Source organism: Canis aureus, chromosome 19, assembly GCF_053574225.1.
Source record: "Canis aureus isolate CA01 chromosome 19, VMU_Caureus_v.1.0, whole genome shotgun sequence".
Taxonomy (NCBI): Eukaryota; Metazoa; Chordata; class Mammalia; order Carnivora; family Canidae; genus Canis; species Canis aureus.
The window spans coordinates 26401895-26426684 of record NC_135629.1 but is presented as its reverse complement, the minus strand read 5'-3'; the positions used below and the strand labels follow the sequence as shown (position 1 = coordinate 26426684).

The 24790-nt window shown below is 45.9% G+C and overlaps 1 protein-coding gene across 15 annotated transcripts in view; it reads right to left on the bottom strand.

Annotated features, from left to right (window-relative positions):
* The window catches only part of MAGI1 (membrane associated guanylate kinase, WW and PDZ domain containing 1), a 638869-nt gene extending 616991 nt beyond the window's left edge, over positions 1-21878 (bottom strand). For 8 of the 15 annotated variants that reach the window (XM_077858158.1, XM_077858160.1, XM_077858161.1 and 5 more), the window contains exon 1: positions 20869-21877. In XM_077858158.1, coding sequence (XP_077714284.1) covers positions 20869-21178 — 310 coding nt within the window. In that variant the 5' untranslated portion in view covers positions 21179-21877. Of the gene's footprint in view, positions 1-20868 lie in introns of all 15 variants that reach the window. The other 7 variants (XM_077858166.1, XM_077858167.1, XM_077858169.1 and 4 more) reach the window with 2 other exon arrangements.
* Between the last annotated feature and the right edge of the window lie 2912 nt (positions 21879-24790).

Below are 24790 nucleotides of genomic sequence, written 5' to 3'. Positions count from 1 at the left end.
CACATCAATGTCTTCTTCTGTAAAATGGGAATGAGTACAGCACCTACACTTCATGGAGTCCTTTGAGGAGTAAATGAGTTAATAGACAGCCCTTACAGCAACGCATAGCACACAATAAGGGCTTTTAAGGACTAAAGGAGATAAAATTATACAAAAATTTCTATAAGCAAAAATGTCTAGTGCCTCCCCTTTGATAGAATTCACACCTGGAATAATCAACAGATAGGAAAACTGAACAAACCAGGCAATTGCCCTGGTATAAAGTTTACTGGAAAGTGCCTGTATGCATTTGCTATCCTTCTACTGTTATACCAATCATTCTAGAATTCTAAAGATCCAGGAATCATGTAATTGCTCTATAATAATTTGTAGCTTCCTACAGAGTGGTGACTAAATCCTACTTTAAGCAAGAAATCTAAGGGAAATAACATGAAGACATAAAGAGTATAGAATGTGTTTCCATCAAAGCTGCTCCATATAATTTGGTCCAACAAATTCAGCTCCATAAAATCTAAGAGGAGGTGGTAGTGCCAAGAAAGAAGATTAAAACCCAGAGTGTTAAACAGAAGTGTTTTGAGTCAATTACGCAGTCAATTCGGCGCCTCCGCAAACCTAAAATCAAAAGTTATCAGATTCAAAAGAGGAAAACTGACAAACTTAATGTAATAATAACTACCGTTTATCCAGCGTTGCCTTTGCTCTATGTTTCATGCTGAGAGCTTCGCTGCCACATTGCCCGTCATCCTTGCAACAACCAGACAAGGTGTAAAATCATGTACCCAAGGCCATGGAGCAAGTAAGCAGACAAACTGGATTTGAACCGGCCCATTTGAAATGCAAAGCCTGTGAGCCTGGAGCATAAGGCCTCCAACCCAGAAAGGTGGGAAGCTGGCCAGAGCAGGTCTGCTGGTGGGACTGACGCCCCTAAGGCTGGACGACCAGCACGCATACCCTTCGCAGAATGCTCTATGTGCCACAGAGATGACGAGGACACATTCTGGCAAAACTCCATCAAGGCAACATAGTTCCCATCCTCAGAGCTGGAGAAGACTGGCCAGTGGTACTCCTGACAGCCCCGGGAAGGGTCAGGCCAGGCTGTGGCAGGGGATGAACGCAGAAGGGAGGAAGCCAAAGGCCTCAAGAAGTCCTAACTGCACTTGCTTCTGAAGGCAGTAGGAAGACGGTCAGGTGGAAACAACCCCCAAGCGTTCGCTGATGGATGAAAGGATAAAACAAAACGGGGTCTGTCCACATGATGGAATATTACTCAGCCTGTAGGAGGAAGGAGGTTCTGACATGTGCTAGAACATGAACAAACCCTGAGGGCACCACGTTGTGTGAAACAGGCTCATCACAAAAGGACAAATACCATATGGTTCCACTTACATGAGGCACCTAGAGTGGTCGGATTTATCAGGATGAAAGTCGAATGGTGGTTGCCAGGGGCTGGGGGAAAGGGGAAGGGCCAATCACTGCTCAGTGGGAACAAGGTTTCAACAGAAGAAGAAAAAGTTCTAGAGATGGATGCCGGTTGCACAACAGGGTAAATGTGTGTAATGCCACTGAGCCAGACGTTTAAAAACTGGCTAAGATGGCAAATCGTATGTGACGTCTATGTTACCACAATCTTTGCTAGGTTGAATACAACTGTGCTAGGTCTGTAAGCACGCCCAGAACTTAGGGGCTGTGTCGGAGGAGAAAGTTGTGTTGATCGGTGCCGGAAGGTACAGGCACTTAAGTCTGGACCTGCACACGGTGCATCCACAGACAGACAAACGGAGAAGCTCGCAGCTGGGGGCACCTGGGTGGCTCAGAGGTTGAACGTGTGCCTTTGGCTCTGGTTGTGAACCCAGGGTCCTGGGATTGAGTCCCGCATCAGGCTCCCCGTGGGGAACCTGCTTCTCCTCCCTCTGCCTAGGTCTCTGCCTCTCTCTCTCTCTCTCTCATGAATAAATAAATAAAATCTTTAAAAAAGAAAAAAAGAGAAAGAAGCTCACGGCTGCAACGGGCCAGCCTTGCTGCAAGCCCCCTGCCCTCAGGGCATAGAGACTGCAGCCTGCCCAGGTGCCAGGATGAGGCCCCAGCTTCCAGCTTTCCTCAGACCACGCTCCAGCAAGTTCCATGCTCCAAATTCACACAACGGAGCAGTAGAGTCTAAAGGGACTCCCATCACAAGCTACAAAGGCGCTAATGCAGCATCCTAGGGAGAGCCTGGAGCATTGCCAAGCATGAGGAAGCTCCTCACTGTCACTTCATCCGCTCAGTAACCTGGCACTAGCAACAACTTCTAAAGCTTCAGTGCCCTCACCTGTAAAATGGGAGGCTGGAACACCACTTCACAGCTCGCCCCAAGGATTAAAGACCATGCACATGTGGCCTTTAGAGCATAGCATGACCTGACAAGCACTCATCTGCTATTGTTGGCATCATGGGTTTTAGTCTTCTTTCCCTGGTTTTCACTTCCATCCTTGGAGCCCAACAGGCAGAGCATATGACAAGTGGGGAGGTGAGGGCTCAAGCCACAGGGATCAATCAGTTTAGGGACTGTGACTCAGCATACAGCATGTGGCATTCCTCTAGGTCTCTCTCTATTTGGCTGTAAGTAAGCAGGAATGTGACCCCCTTTTGCCAGTCACCCATCAGCAGAGTCCATTGTAAGGCCAAAGCCTGCACAATTAGGAGAGCAGCCCTGAAGAGATCAAGTCTGTGCCTTACAATATCTAGGTCCTGTCTTCATATAACCCACACTCACCTCTCCAGGCCATTCTGGAATGGTGTCTGCCCAAAAGAGATTATTTTCTAGTTTGAACAAAGTCACAATATGGGCTAGTGGCAGCTCTGAAGCAAATGAGGGAAACAGGACCCATGCCCTGATCAAACCATACCTGAAGCTCCTACCTTCATCTGAAATTCTTAAATTATATGCATCAGCTAATCCCCTTTATTGCTTAAGCCATCTGAGTTGTTTTTTATTACTTATAACCAAAAGCATCAAGGTGATAAAATGGTTTCTGCCATCCCAGGGTAACTCAGAGTCTCCCTCTCTGGATAAAATACTCAAATTGAAATGATTTGTTCAACCATCCCAATATAGAAAGTACTGGAGACAGAGCAGCCCACAGAAAAAACATCATCCCCAGCCTCAAAGAATATAATCTGTTCCATATAAAGTACTTTAAGAGAATTAGCACATTGCCATAAACTGAGGCTCTTTACAAAAAAAAAAATGTCATCAGGGCACCTTGGTGGCTCAGTCGGTTAAGCATCTGCCTTTGGCTCAGGTCATGATCCCCAAGTCCCAGGATCAAGCCCCACGTTGGGCTCTCTGCTCAGAAGTAAATCTACTTCTCCCTCTCCCCCTCACCCCACTCATGCTCCTTCTCTCTCATTCACTCTCTCAAATAAATAAATAAAATCTTTTTTTAAAATGTCATCAGGGATCCCCGGGTGACTCAGCAGTTAAGCCTCTGCCTTTGGCTCAGGGTGTGATCCAAGTCCAGGGATTAAGTCCCACATCAGGCTTCCTGCGAGGAGCCTGCTTCTCCCTCTGTCTCTCTGTCTCTCATGAATAAATAAATAAAATCTTTTTCTTAAAAAATCTCATTGGTAAACACAGTGACCCAAATCATCAAAGTACACTTCAAAACTACTTATCCCAAGTTTCCACATTTAACAAGCATCAAGCCAAAGTGTCACTCTGGCCTCTTCCTCTTGGAGCAAGTCGATGTGACACCAAAGCACCATGACTATCGTCACCATTTGTAAGGGTATCGTCCCCTGCGCTGTTCAATCTGGTAGATACTAGCCACATGTGACCACTTAGAGTTGCATTTTATTTAATTGTAATTAATTTAAATCTAAGTTTTCATTTTCACCATATGGCTAGTGACAGGGAGCCACACTCACCGCATTACAAGCATACAGTCTCCACCAGTGGCAGGTGGATACTACACTGGGTATCGTGGATAAACAACATTTTTGTCACTGCACACATTTCTGCTGGAGAGTGCCATCTTTCCTCCAGAGCTGCCTTTCTATTTTAACATGGTAACTGCAGTGTTGGGGAAGAGGTCTCTCTCAATTATCTGACTGATGCTGGAATCCTAAAGCAGGAAAATGACTTTCCACAAACACATATACACACAGCCAGTGGTTGCCACCTTAGAAGAACTTTCAGTTCAAATAACTCAATTAGTCTTTCTATTCTTGATTCCCTTCCCTAGTCAACGTTCATTCGAGAGTAGAATCGGGTCTGTTACCAACATGTATTAGGCAACTGGAATTGAAAAGGTCAGTGTTTTAGAGCCACGAGCCTCCAACTTTGGACTTCCCAAAACCAGCCAGAATTTGTATAAATGCTGTGGATTCACAGGGCCCACCCCCCAGGATTCTGAATGCAGAGGTAATCCCCACATTAAATAAACACCTGGATGTTTCTTAATCAGTGGCAGTCCTGTGGACCGTTCTTCACAGTTGGGGCATCCAGACTCCACTGGGCAGGAAGACATGACTCAGAATCACTAATGAAGTCAACCCCAGATGTCCAAAGCTTGAAACTCTCCCAGGTAATTCTGATGCATTTTCCATTCACCCAAACCCAATTTATGGGCCACTGTTGCCAAAGCTGATCATTTTCCCCAAGCAGCTCTGCCTGCAATCTGTTAGCAGCCATCAGGTGAATAGAAGTGCCTGGTAACAGGTGCAAAGGGCTGTAAATTACACTTCTGCACCCCCGGCCCCCCACAGACTTTTTCTTGATGTCTCTTTTCCCTCAGGAATTCAGGCAATAGGGGGACTCACCAGGTTTTATTAAATCCCTGGAATAGGCTCCCTCTACCAAAAAAAGACTCCAAGAGTAAAAAAACAACTTATCATTACCATTAATGCCCTCTTCCCACAAAGGTCTTCCTTAGAGATAATTATTTCACATGGAAGAGCTTAAGCTTACTTTTTTTTTTTTCTTTTAAGTAACCTCTACCCCCAACATGGAGCTCAAACTCATGACCCAGGGACCGAGGTTCACATGCTCTACTGACTAAGCCAGCCTTAGTCCACTGAGCTTATATTTTGCAGCCTTAGTCCACTGAGCTTATATTTTTAGGTAAAAAGTATCAGAAACTGACTCACATTGCTTATGAAAGCCAGGGCCTTTCTTCCTTATGGTAGTATTTCCCACAGACTTAGAAATAGACAATGGCTATGTGAATTTTTCCTTTGCTGGGCATCCTGTCTCTCTGACTTTTCTTATAAATAATGCCATAACACAGGTAATATATCAATATTGAGATAACACTGTACTTTCAATCTACACTATGGAGGTACCCAACTAAGACTGTGCACTATGGTATCATCCAATATGGCTAGAGACTCTCCTTCACTTTACCAAAGACTCGGGAATCTTGTCAAGGATTACCCAGCCTAAAACATCATGGAATATAAGCTTTTCCAGCCACATCTTAACGTTGAACATTTTAAAGTAGAAAGGAGAGGCAGCTCGGTGGCTCAGGGGAACCTGGGTGGCTCAGTCATTTAAGCATCTGCCTTTGGCTAAGGTCATAAGTCTGGGATGGAGCCCCTAATTGGGCTCCTTGCTCAGCAAGGAGTCTGCTTCTCCCTCTCCCTCTGCTGCTTCCCTTATGCTTATGCTCCTTCTCTCTCTCTCTCTCTATATATATATATATATGTATATATATATATGTATATGTATACATATATCTCATATTAATAAATAAAATCTTTAAAAATAAATAGAGTATAAAGGAACCCAAATTTCATGCCAATTTGGGAGAATTCTGGATGCCCCCAAAAGTACCATAACGCAGGAAGTGGATCAGTGCTTATAGTAGTCTCAAGATGAAAACTCTCCTTAATTCTCTCTCCCATCCTAAGTCCTGGATGACATAGAGAATAACATAAGATTTGAATCCTAGGCAAGCTATTAGAATGTTCTTATTCTGAATCAGTTATGGAGAGAAGGAAGGGGACAAGGGAAGGAGAGAAAAAACACAGTCCAAATCCAAACCTAGCAAAATCTGAACTCCATCTTGGGCTTTTGCTGCCAACATTATAGTTTTCGTTTTATAGAGGTCTTCCCTTGCTTTGCTCTTTGACAGAAAAACTGCATTGACCGAAGTTGTAACCTGAATTACCTAACTAATTACCCCTTCCCCATCCTTGCACAGCAAACCTGGTGCCTGACATGAATTATGCAATGCAGAACAATCCATTATGCAGGCAGAAAAGCAAGAAGGGCTGCCTTTGTTTTCAAAAAACAAAATTCTACCATATAACCCTGGCCCTGAAGAACGGATACCCACTGGTCTTAGAGGTTAATCGTATTCTAAAAGCATCTACTCTTGGAATAAAGGGCAAGGTCCTAATTTATCTGTAGAATGTCCCAGAAAGTTGTGGTATTGAGGACTTTCCTGCTATATTTAAAACCTAGAGGAATACATGATTCATTCGTTTTTTTATTTGTAAGGCCACACATTTCACAGTAAGGTCATTTCAGAGTAGAGCACATATACCATTCCCAGTACATACTCATATAAATGTCATCGTCAAGGGGCACCTGGGTGGCTCAGTGGTTGGAGCATCTGCCTTTGGCTCAGGACAAGATCCCGGGGTCCTGGGATCAGTCCTGCATTGGGCTCCCCGCATGGAGCCTACTTCTCCCTCTGCCTCTATGTCTGCCTCCCTCTCTCTATGTCTCTCATGAATAAATAATGTTTTTTTAAATGTCATCGTCAAGAGGCCATTTTGCACCCAGTTCAAAGACTCAGCAAACCAGGACCCTGAGACAAAATACTCCAAAAATTATGATCAGCTGTCAAAATATACCCTCTCCCCAGCTCCTCACAACTGGAAGGGGGGGAGCTGTCACCAGCTGAGCCTCCAACAAACACAAGCAGACCACAGTGACAAACTGGACCACTTCTGGAACTTATTATTCACTTCAACACATACTTATTGACCCTTACTGTGAATTGGTCACTATCCTGGGCCCCGAAAATACAGACAGGAGTAAGAAATGAGAGTATGGCTCTTAAACAAATAAAGTGTGAAAGACATCAAGTGAGAGAAACAAACACATAAACATGGGGCTGCAACCTCAATGCCCCTACCAAATATGGCTCCCAGATGTGTTTTGTTTGGTTCATCCATGCTTTTGGAAGAGCTCTGAACCAACAGTTTTAGACTGTTGAAGTGCATTTTTTAACAATTCAAGCTTCTGGAGTCTCTTGAAAATTTGAAAAATCTGGCATCACTAGCCAATGCTCCCAACATGTCAGCAATAGGCTGAAGCTAAGTCACAACCGCTCCCTCTGAACAAATTGTGCCCTTCTAGTTTACCCCAGTCCTCAGCCGTCCCTAATGCCCTCTGAAATACCCACTCAGCATTTGCATTTGTGAGTACTATTATTCAAAAATAATAAGAGTTCCAGTGCTAGGTAGTATGTGTTATAACTGAGGTAAGTGAAGAAATACAGGACTCCCACATACTGGCACCAGGGATACAACAAGTCGATATGCTCTCTGAGTCTTAAGAAGATAAAATTCAAGGGTGCCTAGGTGGCTTAGTCAGTTAGGCGTCCAACTCTTGTTTCAGCTTAGATCATGATCTTGAAGTCCTAAGATTGAGCCCCAAGTCAAGCTCCACACTCAGTGCAGAGTCTGCTTGAGATTCTCTCTCCCTCTCCCTCTGCCCCTCCTCCTGCTCGCTCTCTCTCTCAAATAAATATTTTTAATATTTTTATTTTATTTTAATATTTTTAATATTATTTAATATTTTTAATATTATTAATATTTTTAATAAATAAATAAGAGGATAAAATTCATGTGAGCCAAGAGTTCTAGGCATCTATGCAAGGAAAAGATCCGAAGTAGTTCACCGAAATGTTAAGTATAAGGATATTCATCAATGTGTTGTGTAAAACAGGAAGGGAAAGCAACCTAAATGTTCAATGTTTATCCTCAGAGCATGGTTTAATATAGCACAACCTGAAATTATTCTACAGCCACTGAAATGACAAAACAGATATATTTGTAGTACAGAAAAAACATCTATGATATACTGTTAGGCGCACACACACACAAAAATCCACAAACAGCATATGCTGTATTAGCCAATTTTTATAAGAAAAAGACCCTCCTGGGCAGCCCAGGTGGCTCAGAGGTTTAGTGCCACCTTCAGTCCAGGGCATGATCCCGGGGACCCAGGATCGAGTCCTACATCAGGCTCCCTGTGTGTTGCCTGCTTCTCCCTCTGCCTGAGACTCTGCCTCTCTCTCTCTCTCTCTCTCTGTCTCTCATGAATAAATAAATAAAATCTTAAAAAAAAAAAAAAGACCCTCCTAAAAAACCTACCAAAAAACTGTGTGTGTGTGTGTGCGTGTGTGTGTGTGTGTGTGTGTGTGTGTGTGTGTTTGGATAAAAATAGAGTATGAACACAGATCCCTGGGTGGCTCAGCAGTGTAGCGCCTGCCTTCTGCCCAGGGCATGATCCTGGAGACCCGGTTTCGAATCCTGCATCGGGCTCCCTGCATGGAGCCTGCTTCTCCCTCTGCCTGTGTCTCTGCTTCTCTCTGTGTGTGTCTCTCATGAATAAATAAAATATTTTTTAAAAAATAAGAGTATGAACATGTGTATTTCTGAGTGGGATTACAGACCATGTAGATACATTTTCCTTTCATATTCACATCTTTCTGAATTGTACACATTGTTTAAATGAGGAAAAAATAAATTTCACAGGGGAAAAAACCATAAGCTGTGGAAGCACACACTAACTATAAATAGTGATTGACAGTTCTACAAGGTTACAATAATATTTGAGTTTTTAAAAGATTAGAAACCAAGATCTAGATGCCAATGCTTGGTTTAAAAAAAAAAACCCCACATGCTCGAACACCAAGGAAAGTTCTTTTTTAACAACTTGATCTGGAGTTTTGAATTCTTAACCAAGTCACACAGACTTAAACAGGCTGATAGTTGGAGGAGGAAATGAGCATGCTCTCTCCCTATCAGATGTAAATTCTAACGTTTGGCCAAGAGTCCAGGTGGTAAAATACTGACTCTATTTAAATCAAGCCAAAGTGATGCCTTCCGTGGCCACATTACATAAGCAACAGGCACAATCACTGCACACATCTGGTCAGAATACAGGCCCTCTAAGACCTTCAACACAATTAATTCAATATTTTCTCTACAGTTCAAAATGCTACAACAACTGGCAGAGAACCATCTTAAATCATCACGGAAAAATCAGACATATGGCTAAGTATATTTAATATGCCTTAAAAATAAGCCACGGATTTTCTAGCCAACAAGATCTTAGGCAAGACTTTTCTTTATTTATTTAAAAGTTATGCTTACTCGTTACCCTCAAAAGATTTCAATTGAACAGATATTTCTTGAGCACCTACAGAGGGCAGAGATTACAAACAGAGAGAAAATAGGGACGCTGCCTTCAAGAATTCAAGACACATGCAATCCAGTATGAGAGACAGACAGGCAAATCTACAATTACAAGACACTATTGTCTTGAAATTATGATGTATGTAGGGGAAAAAAAGAGGGCACGGAGGAGGAAGGATTGAATCAACGGTGTTGGGGGAGGGAGAACAGGGCAAACAGAGGAAGGCGAATGAGAAGAGCTTAACAATATGGAGCGGTAGGTTCTGTTCTGGCCCATTCACACTTTGGGAATCCATTTCTATTCCTAGGCCAATTGCCAGCAGGGTCACTAAGCATACTGTACACTCTCAGGCAGCAATGGTACAGCCTAAAAGAGGTGCATCCACAGTGCTCCCCCCTCCCCCAGTGAAAGGGCAAAGGGGCTCCTGGCTACAAAGTCAACACATTTCTAGTGTGTTAAACCTAGGATAAGAATTTTGGAAGCACGCAGACCTGACCTTGAATCTCACCTGCATCAGGTGCCTGGGGGTGACGGTAAATTACTTGACCTCTCCAGCTAATTTTCTCATGGCGAAAATGAGAATGACATCATCTACCCAGGCAAAACCCTAACCTGGGTCTCAGCTACCTATCAGAAGATCAATAAGTAACAGTTATGATTAGTTTATTCCTCCTAATTCAGATGCCCAGTCTCTACCCTGAAGTTATACATTAGAGCAGAGTTTCTCAACCTCAGCCCTATGGCCATTTGGGGCTGGATAATTCTCTCTTGATTGGGGGGTGGGGGGTACTGTAATGTACACTGTAGGATGTTCAGCAGCCTCTCTGACCTCTACTCCCTAAGGGCCAGTAGCACTCCTCCATCCTGAGTCGTAACAACCAAATATGTTCCCAGGCACTGCCAAATGTCCCCCAAGGGGGCAAAACCACCCTCAGTTTTAAATCACCTCTATAGAGGAACTCACCAACAGGTGTCCATTTTGCAACTGAAAATCATCACACAGCTGCTATTATGTAGGTATTTGGTAAGCCCTGCCTATGGGACCAAGCAGAGGATTGTGTTCTGGGTACATTTTCCCATTTAATCCTCACAACCAGCCAATGTGGTAGGTATTATTCTCATTTCCAACTGGGAAAAATGAAGCGGCAGTGCCTGGATTTGAACCCAATCAGCCTGACTCCAAACCCTTATAATTCCAAATCCCACTGCTTCCCTTGCCATTCGTGATTGGAGAATCCAGATACAGTGCTAGGAAGATCAGAGGACCTCAGGGTCAAGTTCTCAAGGATCATTCTTTCTGCCTGGGACCTCCAGGAAATAGAGAGATGACTTCCCCTTCCTCTATACCTTCATGCAACATGGGACCTAATGACAATAATTAGAATCAATATGTCACCACCAGTGTGACAAGGTGAGAGAAGTTCTACCAACAGACGGTGACGTCCAGAGTTTCCTTCTCACTTGTCAGAACTAATCCAACCACAGCCTTTTCAAAAAAGTGGCATCTGAAACATGCAGAAAAATGAGGCCTTTTTCTAGACTTTAAAAAGCTCTCCAGGAAACTATCCCACAATTTTTATCTCTCAAGAGATTCTTTCTTCTCTCTGGACTGCTTTCAAATGAGGAACATTAAAAAAATAACAGAAGCCAACATATATTGAGCACTCACTATGTGCCAGGCCCTATGCCATGTGGTTTCCTAAAACCTCCTCATTTTGTTCTGCCATCAACTCTAGAAAGGAGGTATCATTATTATCCCCATTTTCAGATGGGGAAGCCCTGACACAAAGAGGTGAAGTGCCTTGCCCTGAGTCACCTGGCTAGTAACTTTAAAAATCTGGCTTCTAAATCCAGGCCGGCTTAAATCCAAAACCTATACATCTATTATACATCAATAAATTGATATCTTCAGGTTCTCTTACAAGCACCACTATCATCCTGTTAACACTGTATATAGCAATAATTCTGAAATATGGCTTATAACCAGGGCATAATCGCCTTTTAATTGCCCCATCATGCCACTGTCCATAAAGAGAGCTTAGAGTCTTGTCTCATGACAAGCTCAAAGATTAGCCTTATTACGAAAAACATAACTGTGTCCCATTAAAGGTGCACACAAATGCCTCCGATGGCAATAATGGTGGGGTTGACACTTGAGCCGTGAGAATGTAATTCTCTTCTGTAATTCTTTCTCATGACACTGGAGGTGGTAACAGAAAAAGTCTATTCACACAGAGGGCAGTGCCCAGAAGAACTTCTCACAGTCCATTTGGGGGTGAGAAGAGTTTGCAAAGTTCCCTGACATTCTCAGGTGCTGCCCGAAACCCCGTCACATGAAACTGGCTGCCGATGCTGCCTTCAGGAATATTCCTCCATCAATCAGCTAAGCTCTACTCAGCCACACTCGCAGACTGCAAAATGACAAACCCTCATCAAGGTTAATGTGATCCATCATGAATTACCCACAGTTTCAGAGACTTTCAAATATGGGAATTTTCAGAGGCAAATGAGCTCAGGAGAGATTTCTCATTCTCAATTTGACAGCAGACGTTCAACAAATACTTGAGCAACGACTATGTACCAGGCACTACTCTCAGTACTTGGAGATGCAGCAGCAAACAGATCAACAACATCCCTGCCCTCTCGGAGCTTCTATTCTAGGAGAGACAAAATAAAGATTTTACTTATTTTGAAATGATCTATCTGAAATGGAGTGGAAATAAAGCAGAGAAAGGTTACAGGGGATGACAAATGACAGTGGAGTTACAGCTTTCAATAATGAAGTCAAAGAAGGTGTCACTGAGAAGGTGACATTTGGGAAAGACTTGAAGTTCATGAGGGAGCAGGCCTTCTAGCTGTCGAGGTGGGGAGTGGCAGGCCATGGATGGGGAAAGTAAAGAACTTCAATGGGCCAGATGGGATGGGGGGGGGCGGGCTTGTGAGTTACTATGAGGATGTCAGTTTTTCACTGTGAGATAAGGACCAAAGAAATGATTATAAGTAATGGATTACATCATTCTTTAATTACTTAGCCATAAAAAAGAGAAGAGAATTATTTAATCGTAAAAAACACTGTTCAAATTCCCTCTTCTAATTTTGCGACGAGCCTTCAAGAAAGGTTAGCATCCAGAATACACTGGACACTCCCTAGGACACTTTACTATAGTCAAGCAGCCATCAATATGATAGGCATGGCCTTGAGATTGTGGGAGTTCAGCTGTGGAAACACCAAAACAAATTCACAAGAAATACTATATTGATGCAGACATCCATAGGGGTGCAGTACAGCAAAGCTCTAGTGTTTACGAGGGATTTTTCAAGGTTATAGATCTCACATAGAAGCTGCATAAAGACAGGCAAGAATGCAGTAACCTACTTTTTTAGGATGTGAATGTCAGCCCTTAACGAATTTGACAGCCCTTATTCTCAGTGTATACAAAATCAGTATATCCTGTTACACATATATACAAACTCAAGGAAGAGACCACTAACATCAGAGACCGGTGTTTTGCATTAAATAACCATCGTTTATAAAGCAACATCCTTCATGTAAACCCTTGTGGTAAGGAGATGTCAGAATGTTTTCTCTTATAAACCACTTAATTCCCCTTGGTGGATATCATCAATTCTGCTATCCTAAACTAGCTGGGTAATGAATGCCAACAAATGTAGTAAGCCAACAGTATGCCATTGCATCATAAGGTCAAGTTAATCTGTTTTTAAATAACACAGCCATTGGCGAAGGGTGGCCACTGGAAACAATGGACAAGTTGGGTTGCCTGTCCTTGCATTATTTTTTTCTAAAAGCTGTGGAATGTTCCACAGTGTAACCTAAAAATATCCTTCGGAAAGTGGTCTCTTAGCATGAAGAATAAAAAGATTGATTTTGAAAGTTTAAGTCAAAGAAAAAAAGACAAATAAACACAAAGCACAATTTAAGAGCAAGAGAGGACAAAAATCAGACTGTTTTCTGAAACAAAGACCTGATTTGCTGCTGGCTGAAAAAACCATACAGAGGGACAGTGCTACAAGAAAACAGAGGTAAGGCGTCATTCTTACGGATGCTGACATAGAACAGATCGCACATCAACAGAAAACAGAAAAGCACCCCCCACCATCCCGCCTGCTCAGCATCTGAAATTTCCCTTCTTCAACTCCAGTAAGAGTCAACAGGCAGAAATATTTCAATATAATTCATTAAGCCTTGTCGGTCATTTATTTATTTATAGATCAGTATAAATTATTAGACACGAGGAATCAGCTGATTGGAAGATCTGGCGAAGGGAAAATGAACATATGAGGATCCTATATCAGGAGAAATAAAAGACGAATAGGGAGGAAAGGGGGAAGGATGTAGTTGGCCTGGTCTGCACTTATCTTAGGAATGAGAAGCAACAAAGTAAAATTCATTCATCTGTCTGGCAAATAATGAGTACCAAGGTTTTGCCAGGTACTGTTTTATTTTATTTTTTTGAATATTTTATTTATCTATTTGAGAGAGAACAGAGCACGCGAGAGAAAGAGCGAGTACACACAAGCAAGGGGGAGGGGTAAAGGGAGAGGGAGAAGCAGGCTCCCCGCTGAGCAGGGAGCCCAATGCGGTACTTGATCCAGGGACCCTGGGATTGGGACTTGAACCGTGACCTGAACCGAAGGCAAAAACTTAGCAGACTGAGCCAGGCAGGCGCCCTGCTGGTACTATTTTAGGCCAGAGGAAATGTGAACAAGTGAGAAAAGCTTCTTGTTTTCACAGACCTTTTATTTTCAGGGGAGGAGAGACAGACAAAAAAGAAGAAACAAGGGGCCCCGGGCTGGCTCAGTGGGTACAATATGCGCCTCTTGATCCCAAGGTGTCAGGAGTTTGAATCTCATGCTGGGTGTAGAGATGACTTCAAAAAGATAAATTAACTTGAGGCACCTGGGTGGCTCAGTGGTTGAGCGTCTGCAGTCCTCTCAGGGTGTGATCCCAGGGTCCTGGGATCGAGTCCCACATTGGGCTGCCCACAGGGAGCCTGCTTCTCCCTCTGCCTATGCCTCTGCCTCTCTGTGTTTCTCATAAGTAATAAAGTCTTTAAAAATAAAATTAATTAAAAAAAGAAGAAATGGGGCAGCCCGGGTGCCCAAGCGGTTTAGCGCCGCCTTCAGCTCAGGGCATGATCCTGGAGACCCGGAATGGAGTCCCAAGTCAGGCTCCCTGCATGGGGCCTGCTTCTCCCTCTGCCTGTGTCTCTGCCTCTCTCTCTCTCTCTCTTCTCCCTCTCTCTCTCTGTGTCTCTCATGAATAAATAAAATCTTTAAAAAAAAAAAAAAAAAAGAAGAAGAAGAAGAAATGGTGACAAGACCATGAAGTCACAAAGCAGGATGAAGGGACAGCATACGACTCAGGAGTTGTCTTACAGGGGGTCAGTGGCGTGCAGGGACTAGCTCACACTGGCTCTTCCCCACTCCAGATACACTACAGATCCACAGGGGGCCTCCACCAGAGCCAGTTGTTAACCATTTAGCAGTACACTACCTGATGACCTTCTCTCTGAAGGGACACTAGAGAAAAGAATCAATCTTGTGGCCATCTGGGGAGAAGAATAAGCAAACCCAGAGGCCCTGAAGCAGAATTCAAGGGATGCCAAGAAAGACAAGGCCCTGTTTTTTTTGTTTGTTTGTTTTTTTTAAGATTTTATTTATTCATGGGAGACACAGAAGGCAGAGACATACGCAGAGGGAGAAGCAGACTCCCTGCAGGGAGACCGATGTGGGACTCGATCCCAGGATGCAGGGATCACACTCTGAGAGGAAGGCAGACGCTCAACTGCTGAGCCACCCAGGGGTCCCTTCCTTCCTCCTCCGTCCCTCCCTCCCTCCTTTCCTTCCTTCTCTTTCCTTCCTTCCTTTCTTTCTCTTTCCTACCAATAGAAAGATGGTCAATGTACAGTATTTGCTAAGACTGCCTTATCTACCATTCCTGGAATTCACTCACCTGTTCCCAAGGCCCTGTGTTTTAAAGTGAGAACTGCTTTGTTACAGAGCTGTCATAGTATATTTCAATTGGTCAAAATAAACCCCCAACATCACAACAAAACACAAAAAAGCACAAAGAACTATATTCCATTGTATATGGTCATAATTCCCTCATTACGGTGAGGGAAAGGGTCTGGTGGTGGTGGTGTGATTTCTAAGTTGTGTCTTATTTATTTCCCCGGTTCTGTCAAACGGGGACAGTTTCGGCTTCCAGGTAATTTGCAAATCCACAGACTTCACCTACAAAAATCTGTAAGCATGACCTACAATATTACCACTCTGGGAAACTACAGTCACACCATTTTCAACTTTTGGAGTCGGGGTTACTCATGGAATTGCAGCATTTTATGAGTGCAAAGGACCGAAAGGGCACACCCATTTTATTTCTGGCATGAACAAATGGAGAGACATTGGCCCAAAGAGGGTGACTTGCCAGGGAGAACAGCACTAGCCGACAAAGCTTGCTCTAGAAACCCATGTGGCCTGTGTCATGGGTCATATTCTCAATGTGTCTATACCTTAGGGCAGTGATTCTCAAGACCGAGCACAGGCCTTAGAATCACCTGAGGGCTTGTTTAAAAATGCTCCACAGGCTTCACCTCTAAAGTTTCAGAGTTTTGGAATCAGGAGGGCTGGGTGAGGTCGAGGAATGTACATGTCTAACCAGTTCCCAGGTGACTATGGCCACGGGTCTTTGGGTCCTACTCTGAGACACGCTGACCCAGGAAACAGGAGCAGGGGCTTTTGGAATGCAACACCACTGACTTCCAGCTAGACTTCCACCACTTGCATGACTCTTGGAAAGAGTACTCAAACTCTGAGGACCTCAGTTTCTGACATCTGCATCCAGCTGCGAGAAATAAAAAACAAAATGTCCATAAAGTACTAGCTTCGCCAAGGGCCTGGCACATTCTGAAGCAAGCGCTTAGCTTATATCCTATAGCAAAGTTTCCTTAATTACTTTTTTCTTTTTCCACATATACTAAGATGGCTACCATCCAAACAGCAGAAAAGATGAAAGACTGGCAAAAATGTGGAGCAAGTGGAATATTTTTGGCACCTATATTCATAGTAGCGAAAAACAGTAAATAGTCCAAATATCCACTGACGAGCAAAAATATTTAAAAACTGATATGTAGGGGGCAGCCCGGGTGGCTCAGTGGTTTAGTACTGCCTTCAGCCCAGGGCGTGATCCTGGAGACCCGGGATCGAATCCCACATCAGGCTCCCTGCATGGAGCCTGCTTCTCCCTCTGCCTGTGTCTCTGTCTCTCTCTCTTTCTCTCTGTGTGTGTTCTCATGAATAAATAAATAAAATATTTTAAAAATATAAAAATAAAAAAGTAAAAACTGATATGTATACCTACAATGGAATATTACTCAACACTAAAAAAGAACAATGAGGGACGCCTGGGTGGCTCAGCGGTTTAGCGCCTGCCTTCTGTCCAGGGTGTGATCTTGGGGTCCCGGGATCGAGTCCCACGTCAGGCTCCCCGCATGGAGCCTGCTCCTCTCTCTGCCTGTCTCTGTGTCTCTCATGAATAAATAAATAAGATCTTTTTTTTTTTATTTTTTTATTTATGATAGTCACAGAGAGAGAGAGGCGCAGAGACACAGGCAGAGGGAGAAGCAGGCTCCATGCACGGGAAGCCCGACGTGGGATTCGATCCCGGGTCTCCAGGATCGCGCCCTGGGCCAAAGGCAGGCGCCAAATGGCTGCGCCACCCAGGGATCCCAAATAAGATCTTTAAAAACCTAAAATAAAATAAAAAAGAACAATGAGGAGTGCCCAGCTGGCTCAGTCGGTAGAGTATGTGACTCTATAAGCTGGAGCCCCACAACGGGTAGAGAGATGACTTAAAAATAAAATATATAGGGGATCCCTGGGTGGCGCAGCGGTTTGGCGCCTGCCTTTGGCCCAGGGCGTGATCCTGGAGACCTGGGATCAAATCCCACTTCGGGCTCCCAGTGCATGGAGCCTGCTTCTCCCTCTGCTTGTGTCTCTGCCTCTCTCTCTCTCTATCATAAATAAATAAATAATTTTAAAATATATATATATATATATATATATATATATATATATATATATATATATATAAACTAAAAAAGAACAGTGACACAATATGAAATTCCAAAATATTTTGTTGAGTGAAAAAAGCCAGACACAAATGAGTACATACGGCATTATTTCAATTATACAAACTTCAGTAATAGACAAAATTAATCCTCGGTGAAAGAAATCAGACAGCCTTTGCCTCTGCAGGATGGGTGGGGAACTGACTGGAAAGGGACAGGAGGGAAATTTCTAAAGTAATGGAAACATTCTATATCTTGATTGGAGTGAAGATAAAATGAACATATACATTTGTCAAAACTTATCAAACTATATAGTGAAGATCCGAGCTTTTACTACAAGTAAATATATACTTACAAAGTATAAAGTATGTTATGTTATATATGCAAAATAACATTTTATGTAACATACATATGTATCTGTAGTTTTTTTTAGGCACTTTGTGACAAAAGACTGTCTTCTCCATCTAAAATGAACCAAGTCTGATCTGATAGATCCATTTAGCTTGGTTCCTTCACAATCTAGTCCTGCTTCATATAATACCATTTGCTACAGACTATTTTAGTCTGTGCATCTTCCCAGGGAGCTGCCATGAAATAGAAACAGCAGAATCTTCTCCCACAAGAAGACCGTGACATTTCCATACAGACGGCACCCAAAGTGCCCTGTGTCCCTGGGAGTGGCCAGCTCAGGGTGCAGATAACACAAACATAACATTTTCCTTTACCACGTACCAAGGATGAGCCTATCTAATATGATTCAAACACAGTAATGAAGACATAGTAACAGCAATTGTCATATAATTTAAATCATATTCTTGCTATGAAGAGAAGACTAGTGAAATGCTTTCTAGTGCCATGTTTCTAAAATGAAGATGTTGGAAGAACTGTGCCCATGTAATTATTACATAAAATAGTAGCTTTCACACTGCGGTGGATTCCATCCACATCTTTATGCTATTCTGAGTAGATCAAGTAGATTTACACACACACACACACACACACACACATACACAAATGCACCTGCTGGGAACAATCCTGTGCAGTACACAGAATGGTTCTGGATAAAGGGAAATAACACTTTGGAGACACTACAGTTTCCTTTCCATCCAGGAGTGTCTGATTCCAAACACACTTGATTATCTGACCCACCCTTCCTCGGTTCCATGATGAGGCAGCCCTGGCACAATGCCTCTTGGACCTTCGCTTATTGGTGGATAGAAGAGTTTCAGCAACAGACAGTATATCACACATTAAGAACAGGACTATACAGGACCCACTAAGCAGATAATAGATGGATAGGTACCCCTGCCTGTCCCTCCGCAAACCCTTTCTCCAAAACGCCCCTGCGCTGAAACCTGTGGGTGCTCCCATCAAATGCCTTGACAGAGTGTTTCCTCTACAGTTCTATCAAGTCCTAACAATCCAGGTACTGGCATTGAATTCATAATCCAGGTTCCTAAACACTAAAATCTAGGCTTAGAAATAAATCACCAAATTCAATTAACCATAATAACAGCTCATCTTTATTGGGCATTTACTATATGGCAGGCCCTGTTCTGCACACTTTCCAGTTACTAGCTTATGTAATACCCAAATGAAAGCCAGGTTACAGATGAGGACACACTCTCAGGTGAAGGTGTTAGACCTCAAGCAAAGCCTGAGGAGATAAACAATGAATAAGGCACAGTCTCTCTTCAATAAGCTTACCACCTTGTATGGAAATGAGAGGAGGGACATAACTCATAGCTCAGAATAAGTTAAAAAAAAAAACTACAAAGTACACACACTGAGGGGAGCCCAAAAGAAGAAAGGTTTGTTCAGCGTGGTGGGATGTTGGAGGGCTTCCTGGAAGAGGTGTCCAACTGGAAGATGACATAAATAGTGGGAGCTTTTCATAACTGTCGGTCCATTGCTCCCCAAACTGCCAGAAGGCCTGACCGCTCCTTCTGCCCCCTCCAGTTTCATCTGGAACAGGCCTGTTTCCAAGGACCTGCTCAGCCCAGCCCAGCCCTCCTTTCCTTTAACACATTCCTCCAGCTGCTGCTAGCCCTTCTAGGCCCTCAGGCACATATGGGAACTTTTCACCACGCTCAACTCTGCGACCCCCCTTGGTGCTTTCATGGGGGAGAACCAGTGTCGTGGCACTTGGTGGTACAAGTGATCCTTTACTGGAATCAAGTCCTCTGTTGGACTGATCTGGGGACAGCCCCTTGCCTGCACCAAACCGAGACTGGAGGGACTCCCCACCACACCAGCAGTCATCAGAGCGGTGGGCACTCCTCTACAGGCTTCTAAGAGAGGAATCTGCCTTCATTCCTTCCCAGAAATCAAGCCCTCCAGTTCAGGAGGGTCATCCCACCCACCTCCACCCCCCCACACACACACTCACCTCTTCCCACCGGGCTTGCATTAAGGACTCAAACCCTCGCTTTTGGATATCTGTGTGATCTTGGGCAAGTAACTTATCCAATGTCAGTCCCAGTTTCCTCACCTGTAACCCGGGGTTTTACAAATTCACCTCGCTCTCAGAACTGTCAATCAGAACAAAACAGCCAAGGAAAGCCTGCCACACAGAGCCCGGCACGCGGTGAGCCAACAGTGAAGAGTAGCTACCACTGTCATTATCAACGATAAGGATGATAGTGGTGCTGGAGGCAGCGTGAACTTGGGCTTGATTCGCGCTGACCGAAAATACTCCTTCTTTCCCTCCCCCCACGCCTGGGGCTGGGCCACACGACCGAGACACATGCGTCATCCAGCTCTGGGGTGAATGCAGGATCTTCAGGCGGCGGGGCGTGCACAGGAACCGCAGGGCGGTCATGCCCCAACCCACCTGGAGGGATGCCGGGTGAAGCTGATTCCTCGTCCGTAACCACAGACCCCTCGTTCATACCCATTCTCGGGGTCTGGAAACGGAGAAGTGGCCCAAGAACGCAGCGGCTGCGCCGGCTGCATCGGCTGCATCGCTCCCCAGGGGAGCCCCGGAGCCCGTCCACTTTCACCCCTGCCTCAGTTTCCCAACTCCCGCAGGCGAAGCTGCGCCTCACTTGGTGGCTGGGATAACAGGTTGGCAAGCAAGCCAGGCCTGGGGAAAGTCTCCCCGCTTGCGGGCGCAAACCCAACCCCCCCCCAACACCACCACCACGTCTTTCCAACGCAGGTGGGCACACGACCCACAATCTCTCAACAACTTTGCTTATTTCACCACCGCAGGGCGCACGGCCCCAACTTCCCCTCCCAGCTGCGCTCGCAGGAGGAACGCGGGAAATCGAGATGCGGCGGCTGGGGCTGGGGCGGGGGGGGGGGACCCCGCAGGCCGCTCCCGGGTTTGCAGGCACCTCCCGGAGGCGCGTCCCGTCTTACCTTGTCTGACGGCTTTGAAGGTGACGGCCTCCTTGCAGCTGTCGATGACTCCCAGCACGTCGTAGCGGGGCAAGCCGGACACCCGGATCCCCTGCACCTCCAGGAGCAGCTCCCCCTCGCCCAGCCGAGGGCCCTCGCCGCCGCCGGGAAGCCCCTTCGGAGCTTCGGCCACCGCTCCGACGTACGGAAACTCCCCATTCTCCGCGCCCCCCAGCACCGTCACCCCCAGCTCACCCTGGGGTCCCCGCCTCACGGTGCATTCGTGAATCTTGCTAGTCCAGTGGTTCTTCTTCTGGATCACCCTCGACATGATGGGTTACACCTCTCCTTACCACCACCACCACCCCCCAACACACACACACAAATAATAATAATGCAATGAGAGACAGGTGCCCCCCACCGCACAAGCCCCCAGGCCCCCGCTGGTTCATGGGAGAGACATCTCCCCCAAAATAACGCCACGGGAGAGAGAAACTTGGCAGCCTCGCTCCCCTGCACACACTCGCGCACTCAAGCCATCATAAAACAAACTTTCTGGGCTCCCCCGCGAGCCCTGCACAGGCGCCCGCGAGCTTTGTTTGCATTCCGGGGCTCCTCGGTCCACGCTCCGGCGCCCGAACGTTCTCCCCGGGACCAGAGTCCACTCTGCGCCGCTTGGGTGTTGTTTTTTTTTTTTTTTCTTTTTTCCTTTTTTTTTTTTTTTTTTTCTTTCCTCCTCCCTTCCTTCCTTTCTTGCCTCTTGGAAATGCGGTGTCTCCTCTCCGCCTCCCGCCTGGCTCGCCTGTCCTCGCTGGCGGGCTGTTCCTGAGGGTGAGGGCAGCCCTTGCAGCCAGTTGCTGGGAGCCCTGGAGACGCGGTTGCAGAGCTGGGGTGGGGGGGCCCAGGAGGGAAGCGCCTGCGGCCCCTTTAAGCAGATACAAAGGCTCGGCTTGTTTTGTTACAGTTCATTCTATTCCGCGCCGCCGAGCGCAGCGGCCGGCGAGAGGAGACGCGCGCGCATGCGCCCCGCGGCCTCCTGCCGGCCGGCCCGGCCCCGCCTCCCCCTCCCGGAGGGAGAGATTCCAGTGTGCTTCCCGCTGGGTCCTAAAGCCGACCCGCCCGAAGGCGACTTCGCCCCCCGCCCCCTTCCACGCACCCGTCTTACTCCTCCTTTTCTTTCCTGGCCCTAGAGCCAGCGTATCCCTTGGGGATGCGGGGATGCGTACGTGCTTTTTTTTTTTTTTTTTCCTCCCACTCTTTGCAACTTTTGAAATAGGGGCGACCCCGGCTTTGGCGTTGTAAAACCCTTTCCAACAGGTGGGGGTTGGGGAGCTCACACTCACACCCTCACCCTCGCGCTCGCAGTCACGCACACACGCACGCGCTCACGCCGGCCTCGGCCTCTCACCGCCCTCGGCCAGTGGCTGGCCACGCTGTCGGTCACCCCGCCCCCAGCCCCCGCCGCACTTCCCTGCAGCACCCGGAGCTCGACCCGACCCGCCCCGACCCGGAGGCGCGCGCCTGCCCCTCGCCAGCCTGCGCGCACCGGTGTGGGTCCCGGATCCGGGACTGCCAGCATCTCTGCAGACCCTGGGTCCCCTGGTACACCCCCCCCCCAACCTGGGATCCCTGGGAACTTTGAGATCCCCTTAAACTTTGGAGCCAACTTTTCAAGACACGAGGGAAAACTATAGGCACAGGAAAGAAGCCAAATGGCTGGAGGGGGGCTCAGGTCTTCAACCTAAAAGGGACCTAGCTTTTTCACTGCCTTTTAACAGCAAAGACTCCTCCTGGAGCCAGTCATCTGCCCCAGGCTCAAGTTCCTGGCTGAGCCCAGAATCCTTCCTTCCGACCCGCCCTGGGGCCAGGAGATGAGGATCACCCACCGGTCTTGGATCTGCACGCGCGCCCAGGCGCCCGCGGGGTGGGGGCGGGGGCGGGGGCTAAGCAGCCACGTCCCGGAATTCACGCCCCCGGGATCAGGGCCGCCCTGGGGTGCGGGCCGAGCGAGGGCCTGTCCCCGCTAGGTTTGGGAGTGAGCTCTCAGGGGCCTCCAACAGAAAGAATACCCTGCACGGGGAAGGCTGTCCTACCCAAATAACACCCAAATCGAGAGTCTCCTAAGCCATCTCTTTTTCTCAGTGATTTATAACATATATGTTCATCTTGGGTCACAGAAGAGATTCCAAGGGCAAAGCAAGGGAGGGGGACGCAGAAAAGATGGGATGCTGCAGAAGTCGAGGTTGAAAGCCAGGCTCTGGTGTTTAGGTTCCCACGGGTCCAGTCTCTCCGTGACCTTGAGCAAGCCCCAAGACCCCTCAGAGCCTTCCTCTCTCCCCTGTTAAGTCTAACAATACCTTGCAAGGTTCTTGGGAGTATTATTACATGGGAGAACACTTGTAAAGTGCCCAGCTTGTAAAGCGAATACTTGTAAAGTCGCATGTAATAAAAACTTGTATTAGTAGTAGTAGTATTGGGGAAAACAATTAGGAAATCATTTGGGGGGTCTCAAGTAAGATGAGGATGATGATTCCTCCTCTTCTTTCTATAGCTTAAAAATATATAGGCACACACTTAAATGTTTTGGAAACACTCTTTGTAGGTCACTCTTCTAAGCTATTAAAAATAAGGGAAGAATGTTGATGCTTCTCTCCTGAGTATCAGAACTGAAAATCCCAGTGTCCAGTATTTGTGGAAGAAGCAAGTGGCCAATTTTTCCTGGCTCTTCTTAATGAGGGAAACTTCATCTCCACTCTCTTTACAAAGAAGCAGTTTGTCTCAAACTTAACTGGATCAGAATGAGTGGGAGCTTCAAAACTTTATTCCCAAACCCAGACACAGATCCACCTAATCAGAATCTTAGGAATGGGCTCTTGCCTCTAGACTTTTAAAAAAGACTGCCCCCGCCCCCCAAGTGGTGCTGGTACACAACACTGAGGACTACAAGTCTAGCATCTTGGTTCCTGAGCATTTTTAAAACACAACCTTTTGGATAAAAAATACTAGGGTCCACACCATCCTCTAGAGTGTAACCTCCAGGAGGGCCTGGAACTTTGGCAGTTTGGTTTGCTAACATGTCCCCAGTTCCCAGCATGTATTGTACCTAGTTAATTCTCAAAGGATTCCTTGAATGAATCTCCCCACAAAAATGCACGTTTTTGCATACCACCTTAAAGTGGAGTCACAGATGCCCCTACAAATCACTGGTAAGCTTGACCTTGTGTTTCCCCCTCCTCCCTACTCCATATTTTAGTAGTCTGATCTCTTGCCAAGAATGCCCCACCTGCCTGGAATCAATGACTCCTACCTCCCCATTCAACTCTCACTCCCACCTGGAGCCTTCTAAAGGAAGGCTGAGACCAAGTGGTCTGCAGGTCCTCCCAGTGCAACAATATCATCTTCCCTCTCTAGGATTCCAGGTATCTCTGCCGCCAAGAGGGGAAAGGACCAGGAATTTAGCATCCCTCAGATTTCAGATGTGGAATAAACCCCAGAAAAGAAGAGATACCTGATAGTACAGAGGGCAGAATGGAGAGAGGTATAGAAAGACACATTATAGGGCAGCCCTGGTGGTTCAGTGGTTTAGCGCCGCCTTCGGCCCAGGGCGTGATCCTGGAGACCTGGGATCGAGTAGCGCGTCGGGCTCCCTGCATGGAGCCTGCTTCTCTCTCTGCTTTGTGTCTCTGCCTCTCTCTCTCTCTCTCTCTGTGTGTCTCTCATGAATAAATAAATAAAATATAAAAAAAAAAGAAAGACACATTATAAATCCAGGAACATAAGTAACTTGAACCTCCAAAGCAGCTAAAACCACCAATTTCCAGGTACTAAAACCACCAATTTCCAGGTACTAAAACCACCAATTTCCAGGTACTAAGTTTATGATGTTCCCAAACTTTCTGCTCCTCATATGACCTTTTATATCTCTGCCGTTACATCTGGTCCA